Source organism: Scardinius erythrophthalmus (genome assembly GCF_964197995.2).
Source record: "Scardinius erythrophthalmus genome assembly, chromosome: 5".
NCBI classification, from domain to species: Eukaryota; Metazoa; Chordata; class Actinopteri; order Cypriniformes; family Leuciscidae; genus Scardinius; species Scardinius erythrophthalmus.
In genome coordinates this window covers 6,164,022-6,184,508 of record NC_138225.1, presented here as the reverse complement: position 1 = coordinate 6,184,508, position 20,487 = coordinate 6,164,022, and the positions used below count along the sequence as shown (strand labels likewise).

Sequence of the window (20,487 nt, the reverse complement as noted above, 5' to 3'; positions counted from 1 at the left end):
AGTGTATAAATCACTTGTTTTTCTAAAGTACCATTGTTCAGCATCAACACCCGCAGGGAAAGTTACAGCGGGAGTTCGCGTCTCTCTTGCCTCCCCTGAGCCCATTGAGTTTTAACAGACCCCCTAAAGCGTGCGGTGGGTTTGATGGGGGGGTGATTGAGAATGAATGGGGAAAAGTCACGTGAGAGGAGCCAATGCCTCCATCGCGCTATGGTTGGATATGATTGGTTCATGCGATTTTGTGCGCGTTCGTGAATCGGTCTGAGTGAGCAAAATTATGGCATTAATGGGAAGACAAATGAAAAAGTAAGTAAATAACTTATCACCGCTTAATGTCAAGCCAAAATCAATTTTGAAAAAGCCTGAAAACAGCTTTTTTTTTTCAGCTTGGTGAAATTAAAAGTACATTGTTTGTTTACCGAGCTTGATGACTGATGAAAATAAGTAGCCTAAAGAACAGCTGAACATCAGGTCATTAATAAGATGTATTATGTACCCCTTAACTGTCACCTGCCCGTATACGGGCAACCTAAATTTACTTCACTTTATTACTATTAAATCCTAATCTAGTCATGACAAACTATATATCTTTGGAAAGGTCTAAGACTCCTTAATAGATATTTCAGCATTGTTTTTTGTTACAATTTATGCCAGAACAGTAATAGATGAATTTATGACAAGAGTGCACCTCAAAAAATCTACATCATAACAGGCGTTTCTGGCGTTTGTCACAAAAAGTCGACGCACACACTTTTAATAATTGAAACTTTGGTTTTCATGCTAAAAGTTCATAATAAAACATTTAATCTAGTATTTGTCAATAAAAACTAGTATTTTATAAAATAATATTATCCTCTAAAAAGTATAATATACATATTATCCTCTAAAACATAATATTATCTTTTTTATTGCCTTTTTTATTACATCACATATTTTAGGAGTTATCATAAATTAGGTATCATTTGAAAGCTTACAATCTCAGAATTCATCCTGTGAAAACTGTTTTGAAATTGGACATTGTGTTACCATAGAAACGGTACTCTAAATTATTTTATCAGGCTCCTCCCCTTTTGGGCGTCGTCATGTTTCATAATTTATGATCAAAATATTTTCTAATCTTGACAAAACACATATTGTCAGAAAGGTCTGAGTCTCAAGGTTGCATATTTTGTGACAGAAGTGATATTTGGACAGAAAGTTATTAATTTGTTATGGTAGAATGCACACAGTTAAATTCAATGGAATTCAATGACACCCGGTGGCTATTTTTGGTAATACGCCTAAACAAAATCTCATGGGAACTTCAATTTTTGTGATATCAACTTGGTTAGATATATGGCTTTGATTTTATAGTAATTTATTTGTAAAACATATTTTGTAAAATATATATTTTATATAAAAGACAAATATTAAATAAATTATATTTGATTTAATGTAAATTTAAACTTCCATAACTTTTTCATACTTTAATTTTTTTAAGTGCTTTCACCTTCCCTTTAAAACAAGACCAAACTTGGGTCTATACTCCAAAGCATTCTTGAATTACAACCATTTAAGCTTGAATAGTGCATTTTAATGTCCATTCTCAAAAAGGGGGGTGACAGCTAAGGGGTTAAATTGTCACTGCAGTTAGTTATTATTTTGGAGTAAAATATAAAAATGCTTAAAAACACTAACTTGATTAGATTTATACTAGTATAGTTAATGAATACAACATACTATTGTATTTGGTTTCTCTTTTTTTGTTGTTGCTTTAATGTAATGTTTATTTAACCAGGAAAATGTGACAACATTTTGGGACATGATTTACATTTGATCTGTGATGCTTCCTCATTTTAAAACAACACTGCACACCACTGGTTAAAATCACATTTCAACCAAACATTCATAGTGTTTAAATGATGTAATGTTATTGTTGGTCCCTGTTCGTGCACCATTAATCCATCCTTCAAAACATTCTCTTTTTTAAACAGACATTTAATTTCATATCAGCCACATTTAAGGTCATTGTTATGTTAAAGCACAATGTTACAGAAGGATGATTTGTTTAAGACAGGCTAAAGAAGCTTACTCGTGCCATTGTTCTATAGAAACATCAGATTGCTTCTGTCCATAACTCTGGATTCGGGATCCCTAAAGCTCGTCCACTGCATCCCAATTCGCCTACTTATACTATGCCAGAAGAGTAGGCAATTTGGGACATCCTACTACTCATAATTGCATCTTTAATGGATCGCTTGGTTGCATAAGGTCAATGTTGAAACTGCCCTGTAAATCCTCTTGTCACTGTTTAAATCCTTCACATTCAATTAGTTGTTTTCTGCTAAAGTTTTTAGCAATGTTGACGGTAACCATTGACTTTCAATGTTTTTTTTTTCCTACTATTGACGTCAATGGGTGCCGTCAACTGTTTGATTACCAACAGTCTTCAAAATGTATTTTTTTGTGCTCAGCATCATTTTTGGGTGAACTATCCCTTTAAAAAAGTAGGCTATGTTCTACATGTGTGTAATATAAATGTAATCTTACAGTCATCATATTGTCGTGACCTAGAGCTTCAGTTGCATTCGCCGTTCACAACTCCTCTCCCGTGGCCTCATGGGATATTATTGTGTTCATTGGATGCACATTTCAGAATCTCATCAGACATAGAGGTCACCTGGGTACTTTTTGCCTATATACTGTTTTATGAATACTATGAATTTGAACTTACTATTCTTTTCACATACTCCTTTTTTTTTCTCATAGGGAAGTAAGACGTTTCGGATGCAGACAGGCTCTTACCTCATGTTAGAACATACTTCATTAGTGGTTGATAAATAAGTTGAAATCACTAATAAGAGTAGGCAATTTGGGACATAATACTACTCATAATTGCGTATTTAACGGATCGCTTGGTTATCATCCTTGCTGATTAAAAGTATACATTTATTTTAAAAACCTTTTGAAAGGTAGTTTACATTCATGTGTGTTTTCCAAGAAAGTTTATTTCTAAGAGCGTGTTATGATCCCGCAGACCTCATCCTTTCCCATCTCTCAGATTAGTTAGAAGCTCTTATGTTCCAGGTTAGTTGGATTGATTCCTTGATCTATAATATAATCTCAGTCGTGTTGCTGTGAGCATGGTTGTCATATAGGCTGAATTAGAGTAATGCTGTTATTGTCAGTGAGGTTTTAGCTGTAGGATTATGGACGGAGATATAATCCCACATCTTTCAATCCCATAGCATGCCGTTGACTGCCGTGGAGAGAACAGAAGTGATGCCTGGATTACGGTGTTAAAGAGATGGATGAGCAGAACATGCAGACAAACACACAAAGTCTCTTAGGACTAACCATTAAGCTTTTTTATTTGCTGGTTTTTGTTGTTTTCTGCTAAAGTTTTTAGCAATGTTGACGGTAACCATTGACTTCCAATGTTTTTTTTTCTTTCCTACTATTGACGTCAATGGGTGCCGTCAACTGTTTGATTACTAACAGTCTTCAAAATATCTTCTTTTGTGCTCAACATCATTTTTGGGTGAACTATCCCTTTAAAAAAGTAGGCTATGTTCTATGTGTGTGTAATATAAATGTAATCTTACAGTCGTCATGTTGTCGTGACCTAGAGCTTCAGTTGCATTCACCATTCACAACTCCTCTCCCGTGGCCTCATGGGATAGCATTGTGTTCATTGGATGCACATTTCAGAATCTCATCAGACATAGAGGTCACCTGGGTACTTTTTGCCTATATACCGTTTTATGAATACTATGAATTTGGACTTACTATTCTTTTCACATACACATTTTTTTTTTCTCATAGGGAAGTAAGACGTTTCGGATGCAGACAGGCTCTTACCTCATGTTAGAACATACTTCATTAGTGTTTGATAAATAAGTTGAAATCACTAACAAGTTTAAGTTCTGGTCAAATTTATGCTGGAATTGAATGCATTAAAAGTGGTGAAAAGTATAAAACTACACAGTGTACAGTATGTTTACTGTCCATGAGGACAATTAATTTACCAAATGATTAATGTTACTGAGTGTAAAAAAATAAATCAAATAAAAATTGGATTTGGGGTTGTCATCGTTAACTAAAACTAAACCTATTAAAAATAATTTTTAGTAATTGAAATAAAGCTGAAATAAAATATTGATATTAGATGAAGAACTTAAACTAAAAAACTTAAAATTTGAAATGTTGCCTTGGCAACTAACTGAAAAAAGTTGAATTTGAAGTGCGAAAATGGCTAAAATTAAAATAAAAACTATTTAAAGCTAAATAGAAACATGAAAATAATAATAAAAATGCACATAAAATTACTAAAATTATATATAGGCTATATATGTGTGTGTGTGTATGAAGAACTAATTCAAAATATGAATGGTACATTAGCAATACTAAAAAAGAAACATTGTAGGATTGTAATGGTATGGCTGTGATCAGGCCGCTCTGTCCCACAGGTTTGACCTCAGGAAAGGCTCCTGGTGTTTTTTTTAAGCTCAGCATCATGAATCCCTGCAGCTGTTCATGTTCTAGCCCTCATTCACACACTCATTCTGAATCTCCTTCTGTCGCTCTCACCCTCTGACCTGTTTAAAAAAGACTCCACATCCATTCAGACCTGATGAACACAGACAGAAAGCACTATAATCTATCTGACACATGCTCTCATTTCATCTCGTCTTGCGTCTTGCTTCTTTTAGTCTCGGGTGGCTTGTGTCTTCTCTCCTTCGAAAGAGAAGAGAATGTGATGTTCTCTTCTGTTGAAAAAATAATGTGCTGCTGGTGTGTGTGAGATTGCCATGAAGACACAGGCAAGGGTGGGACAGATGATGGAGAGAGGGGTGTGTCATGTGACATGACCAAGCTGCTCCGACAAGTAGGTCGCTGTGTTGTCCGTCTGTGTTGCTGTTACTGATAGTGTAACTAAAGTGTCTTAGTCTGAACATGACAGACAGAGAAGTAGTGATGCTGGAAACAGAAGACTGAGACCATGACTGAGTCTACACTCACGCTTGCTTTGTTGAAGTGTTGTTCTTCAGTTTTAGTTGGTGTATCTTCTTAGTGTTCAGTTTGATGATGGAGCCCCAACGGCAGATATACAAAAGACTGGACATCCCGGATCATGTGCATTACATCATCGCCTTCCTCGTCCTCATCATCGGCACTTTGGGAGTCACGGGCAACGCTTTGGTCATGTTCGCCTTTTACAGGTACGAGTCTTTTACAGGTACGAGTCTTTTACAGGTACGAGCGCTGAGGTGTGAACTGAAGAACTCAAGCAAATGTCATTGAGCTCATCTCAGAAAGTTTGGGGTTTTATGTTAGGTAACACTTTGATACATTTAACTAATTAACAAACATTATTAAATTATTTAATTATCACTGCATGTAGCCTGCATTAATTCTGTTAAACATGATTAGTGAATAGGCCTACACTTTTATTTATATTTGAGTAGTTGATGCTTATTAGGTATAAGAGAATGGTTCCGTACTACAAATTCACTATACATGTTAAATAGGCCTAGTCTTGTAAAAAGTAAATATATTATCATGAAGTCATTAAAGCTGTATGTATAATAATTATAAAAGAATTAGCAAAATGCTTTATAAACACTTTACAATAATGTTTCAATTGTTAACATTAGTTAACTAAATTAGCAAACATGAACTAACAATAAACAATACATTTAAAGTATTACCTTATAGCTCATGTTAATCTGAACATACAGTATCTCAAAGGTCAAAAGCTGTGTCTGTTAACATTAATAAATGCACCGTGTACACACATGAACATTTGTATTAACTAACATTATCAAAAATGTTAATAAATGCTTTAAAATATATATTGCTCATTTTTTTCCAATAAGACCTTACTGTAAAGTGTCACTGATATGTTTTAGAAGGAGTAGACAGCTGATATGTCACAATGTAAACGTTCAAAAACTATTTCATGTCACTTACCCATTAATATGTGGATGTTCATTAAATATTGATCTGGTAAGCATTGTGTAATATTTTTTAATGGTATACTGTATTTACAAAAATATATAATATATAAATATATATGTAATTACACTACATTTATATGATATAATATAATAACAGTAATAGCATAAGTATTACTGTTACAGTTATGTTTAGTTCTGTCTGTTCATTGTGTTTTTCCTGTGCCCCATTGCCAGAGTTCTAGTTCTTTGTTTGTTTCTGTGGTTGTTAATTAGTTCTACACTTGTTCTGTTTTCCGTTGATTGCTCTCTTGTATATTTAAGCCTTTAGTCTGTTAGCCAGGAAAAGCCAGGTTCTGTATAGTTTATGTGAATGTGTTATTGCTATATCTTTCTCCTATAGTATTTTTTCTTTGTTTAATAAATAAGTATTTTTGATTCCTCTTTGTTCATGCGTTTCTAATGCATTACAGAATACCGAACCTAGATTTGATTTGTTGTAGCGTTTTTTCCCTTTTTTTTTTTTTTTTTTTTTTTTTTTATGGACTTGCTGGCCATCCAAATGCTCTGCCTAGAAAAGGAGGAGCAAAATCTAGAAGACCACACCAAGGACGTCTTAGATCTGGTGTGCCTTAATCCGGGGACACACTTAATGACTGTAAGGCCGATTATGAATGTAATTTGATACTTATGACTGATCATGCCCAAACACGCCGAATTCAACACAACACAAGTCTGTAAGTGTGTTCAGTTCAGTCTTAGAATGTTTCAGCTAGTTGTTAAGTGTGTCCCCGGCATTACACACTATCCAGATTGCTTGCTTTGTGTGTCCTACTTTACCAGCCTCAGCAATCCAAGGCACACCTGCCCGGTGTTGGTCCTCAGGGAGATTTCGCCACCTATGTGGAGTGGGTCCTGGTGAATAACGGATCTCCGTTCACCATCTGCCCCACAGAGGAGGACATCACCAGCCCCACTCCGGACCCAGAGCCCAGCCAGCCATCTTTCACACACTGCATGGAGTGTATGTCAGAGCCCACCGCAGACATGGAGCCCGAGCCTGCCACGATGTCAGCGCTATATGTAACAAAGACTGAGCCAGTCATCACCCCGGAGCCCGAGCAACAACGGATTGTCTGACCAGGTTGAATGAGCTGGCTACACCATCCGTCACTGTGGGTGTCCTCATGGAGTTCGAGGGCATGGAGTAGAGCCACACCCACATTCCCATTGGCCTATTATGAGGGAATGGAAGAGGATATTTCCCTGTCTCCCATCCTAGTCAGTCCCGCCCAGCTCCAAGTCTCCTGTGTCTCCAAGGATCCCGCCCAGCCTCCCTCTCCCACTTCCTCTGTCCATACCAGCCAGATTCATCTTCCACGCCTCTGCTGGTTCCCTTCAGTCCCTCTGTCCCTCTTCTGACTGCACTCTTCTGTGTGGGTGTGCCTCGGGTCTTCTGGTCTCCAGCTCCGCCTTGTCAAGAGGATCCTCTGGCTTCGCCTCCAACTGCCGAGTCTGTCGACTTCACCTTGGCTGCGCCTTCACTAGGCTCCACCTGGGACCATCGTCCTTACTGCTCCACCGGCCTCCCTTGTTCCTCCGGCACAGATTTCCTGACCTTCAGGTGTGCTTCGCCCCTCCACCCCTTCAACATCTTTGGGCTCCGCCTTCCCTCCGGCTCTGCCTCAGTCCTCTGGCACCCTGGCTCAACCTCGGATCCTCGTCGCTGCAGCTCCGCCTTGGTCTCCAGATCCATAGTGTCGTGTGGTCTTATTGGCTTTTCTTCTCCGGGTCTCCACCTCCATCGGCTCCAACTCCGTCGGTCGTCCCCCTGGGTCCGCCGGCCAAGTCGCCTCCATGGCTCCTCCCTCCTTCGACTCCGCTGTGGCCCTTCGTCCTGGCTGTGGTCTGGGTCCCCGTCTGGCTCCTTCTGCTCGACTCTCCTCCCTGGCTCTTCCCTCTCCCTTCTGTTACAGTTTAGTTCTGTCAGTTGTGTTTTAGTTTGGTTTTCCCTGCGCCCATTCGCCTGAGTTCTAGTTCTTTGTTTGTTTCCATGGTTGTTAATTAGTTCCATACCTGTTCTGTTTTCCGTTGATTGCTCCCTTGTGTTTTTAAGCCTTTAGTTCAGTCTGTTCCAGGTTCTGTATTGTTTATGTGTTTTCTTAATGTTTAATAATAAGTATTTTCGATTCATCTTTGTTTGTGCACTTCTAACACGTTACAATTACATACATTAAAATAAAATAAAATGAACTCTTTCCCGCCATTGACGGAAATTTCTGTAAATTGTGAGACAACGCTGGCGGAACTTGATGGAATTTTCCGGCTTTCTGTGTTTTCACTGTTATACGGTAGGGGGCGTTATCGTGCATCTCCTGAAAGAGTACTGAATATCTAGATCAAGACATGTGCGACAAAGATGCAGAAACAATCAATGTTATATGTAATCATATGTAAAATAAAGCGATCATCAACATTGAATAGCATATAAATCAAAACTGTGCAGGCATTAGGGCTGTTGATGGATTCGATCTACTGCATCAGTTTTGATCATTGTTCTGAATCTGATCCAGATGTAGACTTTAACAAAAACTTGATTTTCTCAGCTTTTTGCTCAAAATGTTGCTTTTTTATAAAAAAAAAATAATGCATGAAGCTAGAATAAAACTTTTTGGGGGAGGGATTGTTCTTTCTTTTGATATATTGCATGTTCGTGTGAAAATGGTCAAAACGCTAGCGTTGGCAGGGAAAGAGTTAAATAATAAATAAATAATAAAAAAGCAAACTTATGAACATTATTTAGTGTTATATTTTGTCACCTCATCTAGTTCTTTTTTGTTTGAGTACATTTTTCTTTAATTTTTAGTATAGTTTATTTTATTTGTCCACTTTAAAGAGTTGCAATATCTAAATGGATTTGTTTTCCGTGAGATAACATCGTAAAATAAAATGTATTAAAAATTAAGTCTTAAAGTGATATAGTGACAATTTACCTGCCTGTTTTCAACAGATCATCTCTCATCTGCTGGATAATGCACCAAATCTCGAATATGTTATTGACTTAAATTGTTTTGGTGAATTGGGTCAGTGCGGTAAAACTAGAGCAGGCAGTGAAATGCTAGTAAAAAGCTTTTTCTTTTTTACCATCCCCACTTGCTCAGATTAAAGTTACGTATGTAAAACACCCTGCAGGTCTCCGGACAGCCCTAATCCTCATTTTCCATAATTGTTTTTTCCTTTGTGTTCAAAATAGGCCAAATGTGCTAGAAATTAGGAATATTGCGAATGAGGTATAAATAACACGTTTGATTCATTTCCATAAATGGATGCAATTATTGCAATCATGGGCTTCTGTAGAGTGGAAGGAAATTGACTGCTATTCCAGGAATTCTGGGAATACTGAGAATCATTGATGGGCAGAACTGCAATGGGGGCAATCTGTTCGATCCAAATAACTCTCATTTGCCTCTCACCTTAATTTTATGCATTTACAATGAAAGGTTTTGTTTTACTTGATTATTGAACAATCCTTAACAATAACTATCAAGTTAACAAAGATTATTAGGGATATGATCAGTCCAAGTGTACAAAAAAAATGTTTTACATCATAATATTAATTGTAATTAATCAGTTTTAACAATAGTAAAATTTAACTTGATTTTAATGTTGTTTTTGTGTGTGTGTGTGTGTGTGTGTGTGTGTGTGTGTGTGTGTGTGTGTGTGTGTGCAGTAATAAAAAGTTGCGGAGCCTGCCAAATTATTTCATAATGAACCTGGCGGTGAGTGATTTCCTCATGGCCATCACACAATCTCCAATGTTCTTCTTCAACTGCCTGTATAAGGAGTGGATGTTTGGAGAACTTGGTAACACTTTTTTTTTTTTTTTGCATTGCATTGCACTATAACACTTTATTTAAAATTAAATGTAAAAAAGTTGTGTCTAAGAAATCATGCTGGTTATCATCAAGCTTTGTTCAAGTTCCATTTGAGAGCTGCTGTGCACTCAACGAAATACTAAGACAATTCCAATTCAAGCTTTTCACCTAAATGTATGATATTTTGAAGGCTTATAACTTCTGTAAATCACAGTATTGACTTTTTGTAAGAAACTATGTATTGCATATTATACATGTATTCCCTCTATTTGCCCTTAGGATGTAAAATATATGCATTCTGTGGTGCACTGTTTGGCATCACCTCGATGATAAACCTGTTGGCCATCTCTATCGATCGCTACCTGGTCATCACTAAACCACTGCAGGCCATCCAGTGGAACTCCAAACGCAGAACCTCTCTGGCCATCGTGTGCATCTGGCTCTACTCTCTGGCCTGGAGTCTGGCACCTCTGATTGGCTGGAGTAAGATTTAAATGTTCTATTAAATCTCAATAATTTAAATGTTCTAATGCTTTCCTGTAGCTTAAACAGTAGAGCATTGGCGCTTGCAACGCCAAGGTCGTGGGTTCGATTCCCAGGGAAAGCTACCCTGGAAATCCAGAGTTCTCGCGAGATCACAAGTTGAATTTGCTCAGCCAGTTTACTCTGGCGTTGAGTAATGATGCTCATTAAATATGCCCTTGTATTCGAGCTGCACCAATCACATCGGGTTATCTGATATAGGCGGGCCAGAGGCGAGCTAAAGATGACGACAGCGCTGTGATGTCGAAGTCATTAGTAAACATTGCAAGATGGCTATGGATGAACACCAGTTGTTTGAAAAGGCTTTGGCCGCTACAATGAACGAGTTAGACTTGGCTTTTTATCTAAAAGAGGAACAGAAGACGGCGCTCGAATCGTTCCTTTGTAAGAAGGACGTTTTTGCTGTTTTGCCGACTGGATACGGCAAGAGTCTAATCGACCAGTTAGCTCCGCTGGTAGCTAAGCATATGGTTGTGATTGGTCGTAGTGTTATCCAATTGCGTGCAGTGAGATTTTCAAATGCATGCTTGGTGCCGCCCCTCGAGCTGACCGATTTTCATTAGTCGATGCCAGACCATTAATCTTTCGGATTTGGGTCTGGATTTCCAGGCTAAGGGAAAGCAAGAACTGATAAGAATGCAAATGTGTACCTTGAAATGCAATGTAAGTCGCTTTGGATAAAAGCGTCTGCCAAATGCATAAATGTAAATGTGACCTAAAGTAGGTCTATAATAAAGAAAACTTGAGGTATATAAGGCTGGTAATTGTCATTTTAAGTGTCTGTTAAAAGCATGCATTGCTCTTGCAGGTTCCTACATCCCTGAAGGTCTGATGACATCATGCACGTGGGACTACGTCTCGCCGTCTCCCGCCAACAGGAGTTACACCATGATGCTGTGCTGTTTTGTCTTCTTCATCCCCCTGGCCATCATTCTCTTCTGTTACCTGTTCATGTTCCTCGCCGTACGACAGGCCTGCAGGTCTGAGCCCCTCACTGGCTTCTCGAGTTTGAAGAGTGATCATTGATAAACGTTCATTACTGTATTATGTGTGTGTTTAGAGATCTAGAAAGGCTGAGCTCTAGAAAGTCCACCTTTGTGAAGCAGCAGTCCATGAGGAGCGAATGGAAACTGGCTAAAATAGCGGCTGTGGTCATAGTGGTTTTCGTTTTGTCCTGGGCTCCGTACGCATGCATCACCCTCATCGCCTGGGCCGGGTGAGTTCTGAGTATGCACACATTTTCAGAAATGTGTATTCATACATTTCTGGGGACTTCACATTCATGTGTTCCTCATAAGCTTAGGCATCATCACTAAATATATTGCTTATACTTAGGATTAGTTTGTTAAGCAAGCTCGTAACCCTAAGAATGTATGAATGATACTCTATCATTCAAAAGTTTGGGGTCAGTAAGATTTAATACTTTTATTTAGCAAGGATGCATTAAATGTATCAAAAGGCACAGTAAAGACATGTTAAATGTTAGAAAGGATTTCTTATGATGTAAAGGTTATAAAGGTTATATTTAAATAATGCTGTTCTTCTTTTCTTTTCATCCCAAAATCATGAAAAAAATGTTTCACAGTTTCCACAAAAATATGAAGCAGCACAACTCTTTTCAACATTGATAATAATAATGATTGTTTCTATTACTCTCTAAAAAATTATTTCAGGTAACCTATTTACCTCAACTTAAATAAATACATGGCTACAAGTAATTAAACCATTTAAGTTATTTTGATGAGATCTGTTGACAATAATAAATAAATACTGTGTGTAATTTAAATAGAAATTTCTGTGTTAATGTTAATTTCTGTTAAATAATAAACAAGACTAATAGATGATTAACAGATATTAATTGGTTCCAGGGCCACCGCTCAATTTAATTTATTAGAGTAATCAACTTAAATAAATTGTGTTTATGCTACAAATTAAGTTCCTCTAGTCTAAATCAATGTATTATTATTATTTTTTTTTTTTTGTTGAACACAATTCCATTAGAAGTTACTGTTTAATAACTCCAAAAGATTGATGCAAACTGTTGTGTTAATTTTTGCTTTGTTGTTGAGCCAAAACATTTGATTTTAACAGGTAGACTGATTTCTGAAGGATCACATGACACTGAAGACTGGAGTAATGATGCTGAAAATTCAGCTTTGATCACAGGAGTAAATTACATTGTAAAATATATTCAAATAGAAAACCAAAAAAGAAATCCAAATTTTTTTGGATTAAATAAATGCAGCATTGGTGAGCAAAAGATACTTCTTTTAAAAGCATTGCAAATTCTCACCGACCCCTAAACTTTACATAAAATGTCATGGCTGCATGCGTCAAGCTTAAACATCAGTAATAATGTCACATGCACCCATAAAAGTATGACCTTGTACTGAAGCTACGGCCATGTGATAGGAGCCGAACAACTGCTTGCTTGTTTGAGCCCATTTTTTTTTTGTTATCTGTTCTGTAGGCATGACATGGTCTTTCCTCTGCGATTAAAAGATACATTTGCTTGAGAAATAATTCTGAAATACAGTTTTTGCCCTAAATTTAAAAGTTAATTGTACCTAACACATCTTATGTGTTGTGTTTGTAATGTAATATTGGGTAAAATGTGGGTAGTGTCTGTAACTGGGTCACAATTTCTGTGTAACCACATACTTTAAAGTACTAAACAAAAACAAACATTTAACATTGGACACATGTTGACCTTATAGCAGATATTGTCAACTGATATGTGGTTAGATAAATTGATATTGATTTGAAGAAAATACCTTTTTTGTTCAGAATTAATAAAGGTTTTAGCTCTGTTAAGTGTTGATGATACTGTTTAATTGTTTAGAGTAAAGTCACCATTATTGTTATTTGGGATCAATTTGAATATTGGATATTTTAGAGGACTTTTAGTGCTGTTGAATCGATTAATCACGATTAATCGCATCTAACATAAATGTTTTTCTTTATATAATTTATGTGTGTATGTATATGTATAATATATATATATATGTATATATATATATATATATATATATCTGTGTGTGTGTGTGTGTATGTGCATGTATATACAGTATACACACACACATAAATACAGTATATATAATCACATAGATTAATTGCATCTAACATACATTTTTTGTACTGTATATATATATATATATATATACTGTACTTATGTGTGTGTGTATACTGTATGTACATACACAGACATGCACATACACACACAGACACACATAAATACAGAATATGTATATGTACATATATATATATATACAGTATATTACAAAAAAATGTATGTTAGATGCGATTAATATCGATTCTCGAATCTCGATAAAGTATTTAAAAAATGCATTGATGGAATTAAACTTCTGATTCAAGACCAGCTACTGAGATATAAACCTCAATATATGATGCATTGAAACAGTTTAATGGATGATACATTTGCTGTAATCTTTATACTGTATTTCAGAAGTGTTACAGTGTATGTAATCTGCAAATCCCCTGATTACTGTTTATCTGGCACTTTTCGATGTACATTTGTCTCATAAGTGTGTGTAGCTCTATAGGATCTGTTAAGCTCAGCACAGCTGTGAGAAGTAGGAAATGATTATAAAACATTGTAATCTCTGTTTCTGTCTGCAGCGCTGCACTGCTTTCTGAATGACCTATATGTGACCTATACGGCACACTTTCTGAATGACCTACATATGTTCAAAAGTAACTTGTTTTTCCTCGGTTTCTCAGGCATGGGAACATCCTCACGCCCTACTCTAAAACACTGCCGGCGGTCATCGCCAAGTCATCCGCCATCTACAACCCTTTCATATATGCCATCGTTCACACCAAATACAGGTAAATGAATTCAGAAAAACAAATACACAATCACAAAAATGCATACATGCAAAAATATGCTATACTTGATCTAAAACTGATTTAAACCTTCTTTTTTTAATGCATGCATTTATTTAAAAAAAATGTTTTATTAAATCATATATTTTTTTTCTTTTTTTGTATTATTGTATAACTATTATAAATAGTCTATTTAAAGGGATATTTCACCGCTGGAAAGATGAATGTGTATTTAAATTGGGTAATTTATGTAGTAGAAATGTGAAATTATTTTAGAAGTTGGTGCCTTCTAGACTGAGAAAAGCCAGAAAATGTATTTTTGGCTCATGTGGATGAAAGACAACAACTCCCAGAATGCACTTGCTTCACTCCCAAGCCACGCCTACCGGTTACAGAGGGCAGTATCGGAAGAAATGATACAACTAGGCTACTAGTCGACTCGAAACTGAAAAGACAGCGTTTTATGGTGAGATCCCCCTATGGGCGGGTCGAACACATGCAGGACGAGCTCCTCCTACTGGCTGGAGTCTCTCGCCTCTGGACAAAAAAGCCTCCGATTGACGCAAAATGACGGTTTTTGCCTCATCTGAGGTTTTTTCCCAGACACACAATACAGAAATCTCTCGTCTCAGGGGGACATGAGGGAGGGAAGCACGGTCATTCCAAAATACTACCGGGTTTCAACTGATACAAAGCTTAATGCTAATCGGTGAAGTATCCCTTTAAATGAAATCTGGGGTAATGATTACGAATATTCAGCTTTGCATCAGGAATAAATTTAATTTTAGAATATAGTCAAATAGAAGACAGTTATTTTAGATAGATAGATGGATAGATAAATAGATCCACATCCTCATGATGATTCTCTCTGCAGAGCCACATTAGCTGAGAAGGTTCCTGGTTTGTCCTGTCTGTCTCGTTCTCAGAAGGACTGTCTCAACTCCTCCACCACTAGCGAAGCCTCCAGTGTCAGCAGGGAGTCATCTGTGTCCAGGAACAAACTCCACACGACCACCGCCAAACACTCCTGTAGAAAGGTTCATCTGTAGACTTGTTTTCATAAGACTCACATGAGACTCCAGGCCTATAGACCGTTGAAATCACATGACCAGCTGAACACTTCTCACTTTATCTCGATAACACTTTCAGTTGCCGAATATTCTGCTGGTTTATTCTCTCTTGTTGAAGCTTCATTATGAATCTATATTTTAGGGTGTGTGTTTATGTGTGAGATTGCAGGTAATGGGAGAAGTGGAGCTGGACCTGATGGAGAACAGGTCAAACGTGTCTAAAGTGTCATTCAGAGGCTTTTCTAGAAAGCGGATCCTCAAATGCTCTTCACTGCTGATCGAGAAGGTGAGGTTTAATTCACTGGCTTACACTGAAACATAATATAGAGATCAAAGTGAATGTACAGGAAGGGGCGTGTCCATATAACTCAGCCAATCACCACGTGTGTGTGTGTGTTCTGTAGCCCCCGGTTCCGATGAGAGGGTCGCTCAGTCTATGTGAGGGCGATCTCGTCTCCGGTTCCTTCGCCATGGCGAGCGCACCGATGGATATTTGCACTAAAAAGAGCAGGAGTGCTGAAATGACCTCTGACCTTCAATTTAACCCTAAGAACGACTCCGTGACCCACAGCTCCTCGGACACTCCCACAGTCATCATAAGTCCAGCCTCGGAGAGCAACATGAGAAAAGATACCGTTGGAGAAGAAAAGTCTGGATCTCAGGACTCAAGGAGCTTAATGTTCGACCTCACAAACATAAACTGTCAAACGGCAGAGTTGATGGAGAACATGGAGAGATTTCTCACATGAACCGACCAGCACTGACACTGTTAAATAAAAATATGCATTGCATGGAGACAGCAGCATATTAATTGATAACGGTAAAGTTTTAGGTAACTTACAGTTCTAAGCTTTAATGAAAGGTGACATTAGAGGTGGTTTTTTTGTGTGTGTGTATTAGTTTTTATTGAAAATTTACGCTTTTTGTCAAAGGTTTGTTTTGATTAAAAAGAATGTACTTTCCACATCTCACTGATCAGGAAAATGTCTATGAATAGTGACAAACAGGTTTTTAGGAAAGTGCTGTGCTGGTGTTTATTGATCAGTGTTGTGGAAGAAAAAATATGTGTTTTTATCTTTGTCTTGCCGTCTAAAATATTTACAATAATGTGCAATTTTAAAGGTACACTGTGTAACTTTTGGCCATCTAGCGGTTAAAAAACAAAACCGCATGCCTTTTGGGGAAGAACATTGTATTGGTTGTGTGCTTGACTGTACAGATGAATATGGTTCTTTATCATAACAAAAAAGAAAAAAAAAGAGAAAGAAGGATTGATTATGTATTATTTAAATTTTAATTTTGAACAAAAAACTGTTTAAACAGATCATTTCTAATGTCATACCTCAATACAAATAAAACTTCTCTTGTATATAAATCCTTTGTGGTAAATATCATATTTTTTTTTTCATTTTTTTATCCTGAAAATTAAATCTATATTCAAATGAATTCAATGACCAAAAAGTACATTTATTTGTTTAATCAGCTTTTGCAACATACAAATGACAATCAAAGTAATATTTAGCTGTGTCCAACTTTTTTTGAATATATTTACAAATTCAAAAGTGTAAAATACATTTTGTATTATGTAGTCTTTACTGTATTTTGGCATTACATTGGCCATTGGACACCTTACTCTCTAGATATTGATATTTAATTATACTATTTATATCATGCTTAATTTGATGGGAGAAAAAAACATATTTTTTGAGAGTTTTAATCTTAACTATTAATGAAAATGGTCTAATATTCTAGAGATCTTCGTGTTCATTATCCATCCAGCAGAGGACGCTCCAGTTTCTGTCCTCATTCTCATCGGCTCTCATCATATCACATTTCGACCTGTACAAATGATTCACAGTATAACTTTAATACAGAACTGATTAACTTTAAGTAATAGTGTAAGTATTGTCTCACTCTCAAGTACCTTAATATCAGCAACATTAAACTGCACTTCAAAGAGATTTAACCTTATTTAGATCACATTGATTTCTAAACGGTCTCTGTTGATTTATGAGTGCATTAGCCCAGAGCATAAAATAAACTCCAATCACTCAGACTGCTCTGTCTACATTTAGCTGTTAGGAAAATTAGAGGATAGTTTGAGCCAGAGTACATTATTGATCCCCATTCTTTGTAGAGATGCTAATAATGGCTTCTTTATGCACTGCCGTTGGTCTGTGTTTACTCTACGTCCTATTTAGCCCCCATTAACATCAATGTGGATGCTTTTAGACTGTCTATATGGGGTTTTCATCCTTCGTCTAACATATCAGATTGTCCAAACAGCCTCTAGTCTTTGCAAAAAGCTGTCATACAGGGCCTGTGTGTTTAGGTAGATGACTGTTATATCTCTGTGAACTACCTAAGGTTTGTTCAGTGTCATCATGAATCATTACTTACCAGTGGCGTGGCGTGGGGAAAATTTCTGAGGAAGCCAATTAAGACACAACCTCTAAGCTGTGTGTTTTAAGGGGTGGGGGCAGAAAATCATACGTTACCATTTATATGTTGCTATTTGGAGGAACTATTAGAGCGCCCAGCATCATCTTACCGGGACTTATGCTTGTTACAATCCAACACTTTGAGCACGTAGATACCTAAAATATGTTGCACATACAGCTCAACTAACGCGATTGTTATAAAGGTGTTTAGACAACAAAACACATCCTCTTGCACATATTTGATAATCGGAATATCAGATATATCCTGCTATAGCTAATAAATTTGTGAAATTTTGAATAAAAAAAGGAAATAAAAGCCGATCATTCAGCGCTATTGTGCCTGCGGTGTGACAAGCAATGAAAGACGCGTCTCCATGGGAACCATAAAGTGATACTACGATCAATAACGGTCGCCTTGAAAAACTTACGTGTGAAAAGGTTGTTTGTAAGGCTTACATTTAAATGTGTCTTTGTTTTGTTTTGAGTGTATGGTCAATAAATAAAGGAATTAAAAAGATGGGCACAAAACCACAAATCTTCCGCTATTTCATTCATTCATTCATTGACGATGACAACGTGATGTGATTGGCCTGATGCCAACAAGTTCATGGCTTCCCTTGACACTGTCCTGACCAATCACAGGGGAGCAGTGTCGTGACAATAGCGTCACCTGATTGGTTAATCATTCTTTTTTTTTCTATCAAGGGATGCCAACTCAGCCTGGCCTCCTCACAGACACAGGGTGCAGTACCATGTTTTCAACGCTCATTCACCATGTCACTTTTATAGGGGCGCTGTTTTACACATCATAAAACACTCAGTAATGAATGAAGAGAGACGATGAGGAGATGACAGAAGGATTACGTAAACTGTGAAAACAAAAGTGTTTATTAAATGACGATTATATTCTGAAAAAGTGAGGAAGCCTGGCTTCCCTTGGCCTCCGCAAGAAAACGCCACTGTTACTTACTGGAGTGATTCAATATGCATAATGGCAGTCTCAGTTTTCCTCACACCTATACATTCTCTATATCAATGCATTTTATTTATTTGAGGCTACAGCTCTGTGTGCTTTTAAAACAACACTGTTAAACTATTTCTGTCAGGTAACCTAAAATGTGCTTTTTGAAAAAATGTTTTTAAAATGTTTTTAAAAAGTCATAAATATTAATAAGACTGAATAAATCTGACTAAATTATTTTATTTTATTTTATTCTATTTTAATGTAACTTTTCATTCATTTTTTAAAATTATTTTATTTGCACTTTGCCCGGACTTTCTATTTATAACCATACATAGAATTCGTAAGTTATATATATATTTACTTTATTTTTATTTTTTTTTACTTTATCAGTAGCCTAAAATATATAAGAATGTAATTCAGCTACACTTTGAATTGTTTTTGTTTTATTTTATTTTTCATATTGTATTTTTAATTTGTATACACTTTTGCCAGGACATTATATTTATAATTGGTATAAACAACAAAAGTTTTTTTTTTTTTTTTGCATCATACAAATTAAATATTTGTATAAAATGTCATTCAGCTGCACGCACTGAATTGTTTTGTGTTTCATGATTTGTTTTTATTGCAGAGATCTTGAACTTACAGCATGGACAATATATTGGCAACATATTAGTAGTACAAAATTGAATAAGCAATGTAGCGTCCATAAAAAAAAAAAGAAAAAAAAAAAGAAATAAAGGGGGTTTTAGGGGAGATGCAGGAAAGTCTGTCTTTGTAATCTTTTGCATGAATGTAATGTTTCGTATACTTCTCCAAGTGTGTGTATCGGCTGGTTGGAGTAATGGGCGTGGCGAAAGGTAGGGGGCGTGTCGCTGGCCCAGCCCACGTTTAGTGACGTCACTCGCGGAGGGAACATGAACCTCGCAGCGCCTCCGCAACTGAACAACAGACGCCTCACATCACAGACCTTTACACACAGACACAGGTAAGTGCAGGTTCATCACATCACACGAGAGAGGAGAACGTGTTAAACTGTCAAAGTGTTTTAAATAGTTTTCAGTTAAACAGGCTACTTTTTATCTGATACTTTTATCTGACCGGGGCATGTTGTCACAGCAGCACTTGCTGTTCACTGACACTGATTTGAGAAGAATACGGTGGTTTGAAAAGTGAAAATAAGCAAATTTGAACTCAATATGTCTGTATAACAGGCTATTTAAAGGCTTTTCACTCAAATGTAAACAGTAGGACACTACATGAAACAAATATATGTAGAAACATTCTAAAATATACCATTGTTTTGTTCAAAAGACCATATTGTTTAGAACACATAAACAACTTGTCCCTATATAAATGTGACAACTTGCCCCAAACGTAATATATATGGGTCAAAAGAAACCATGTTCTCTTTTAACCTTTTGGTTTATATGCCAGTGGGGATTTTGTGTTTACTCAACACCTATAGCAAAGCTAGGATGGCACTGGATGTTTAGTTATGGTAAATATACTAATTCATGACAGCTTTAATTTTCTTTGGCTCCTATATGATATTCACTGAAGAAATTAATGAATGCATGGATTTTTTTTTGTGTGTAAATGATGTTAGGTTTTCACCGTTGTTGATATCGCATTAATTAAAGTTGCAAAATATTAGTAACCATCACAAATGGAGTGAATTGAGAAAACTGAAATCAACGGTGAAAGCGATTAACATTTGGTTGTTGTGTCGAGGAGCCGTAATGTCTCATTGATGTCTCTGGGGGCCCCATATGGATGGGCTGGATGTCATATGTTATGCAAGCTGGGGGC

At 36.7% G+C, this 20,487-nt stretch overlaps 2 protein-coding genes across 2 annotated transcripts in view; both read left to right on the top strand.

Annotated features, from left to right (window-relative positions):
• Positions 1 to 5,067: 5,067 nt before the first annotated feature.
• opn4xb (opsin 4xb) lies at positions 5,068 to 16,019 on the top strand (the record flags this gene model as incomplete). Its single annotated transcript, XM_081366407.1, has 9 exons — positions 5,068 to 5,201; positions 9,667 to 9,800; positions 10,091 to 10,294; positions 11,163 to 11,334; positions 11,415 to 11,570; positions 14,096 to 14,203; positions 15,075 to 15,237; positions 15,413 to 15,556; positions 15,675 to 16,019. 9 exons carry the CDS (start codon positions 5,068 to 5,070, stop codon positions 16,017 to 16,019), a joined length of 1,560 nt encoding a protein of 519 aa, XP_081222533.1.
• A 3,571-nt stretch (positions 16,020 to 19,590) lies between these two features.
• Positions 19,591 to 20,487, top strand: part of pdlim5a (PDZ and LIM domain 5a) — a 63,921-nt gene continuing 63,024 nt past the window's right edge. The window contains exon 1 of the mRNA XM_081366361.1: positions 19,591 to 19,663. The gene's annotated coding sequence lies outside the window, so the exon portion shown is untranslated. The remainder of the gene's footprint in view (positions 19,664 to 20,487) is intronic.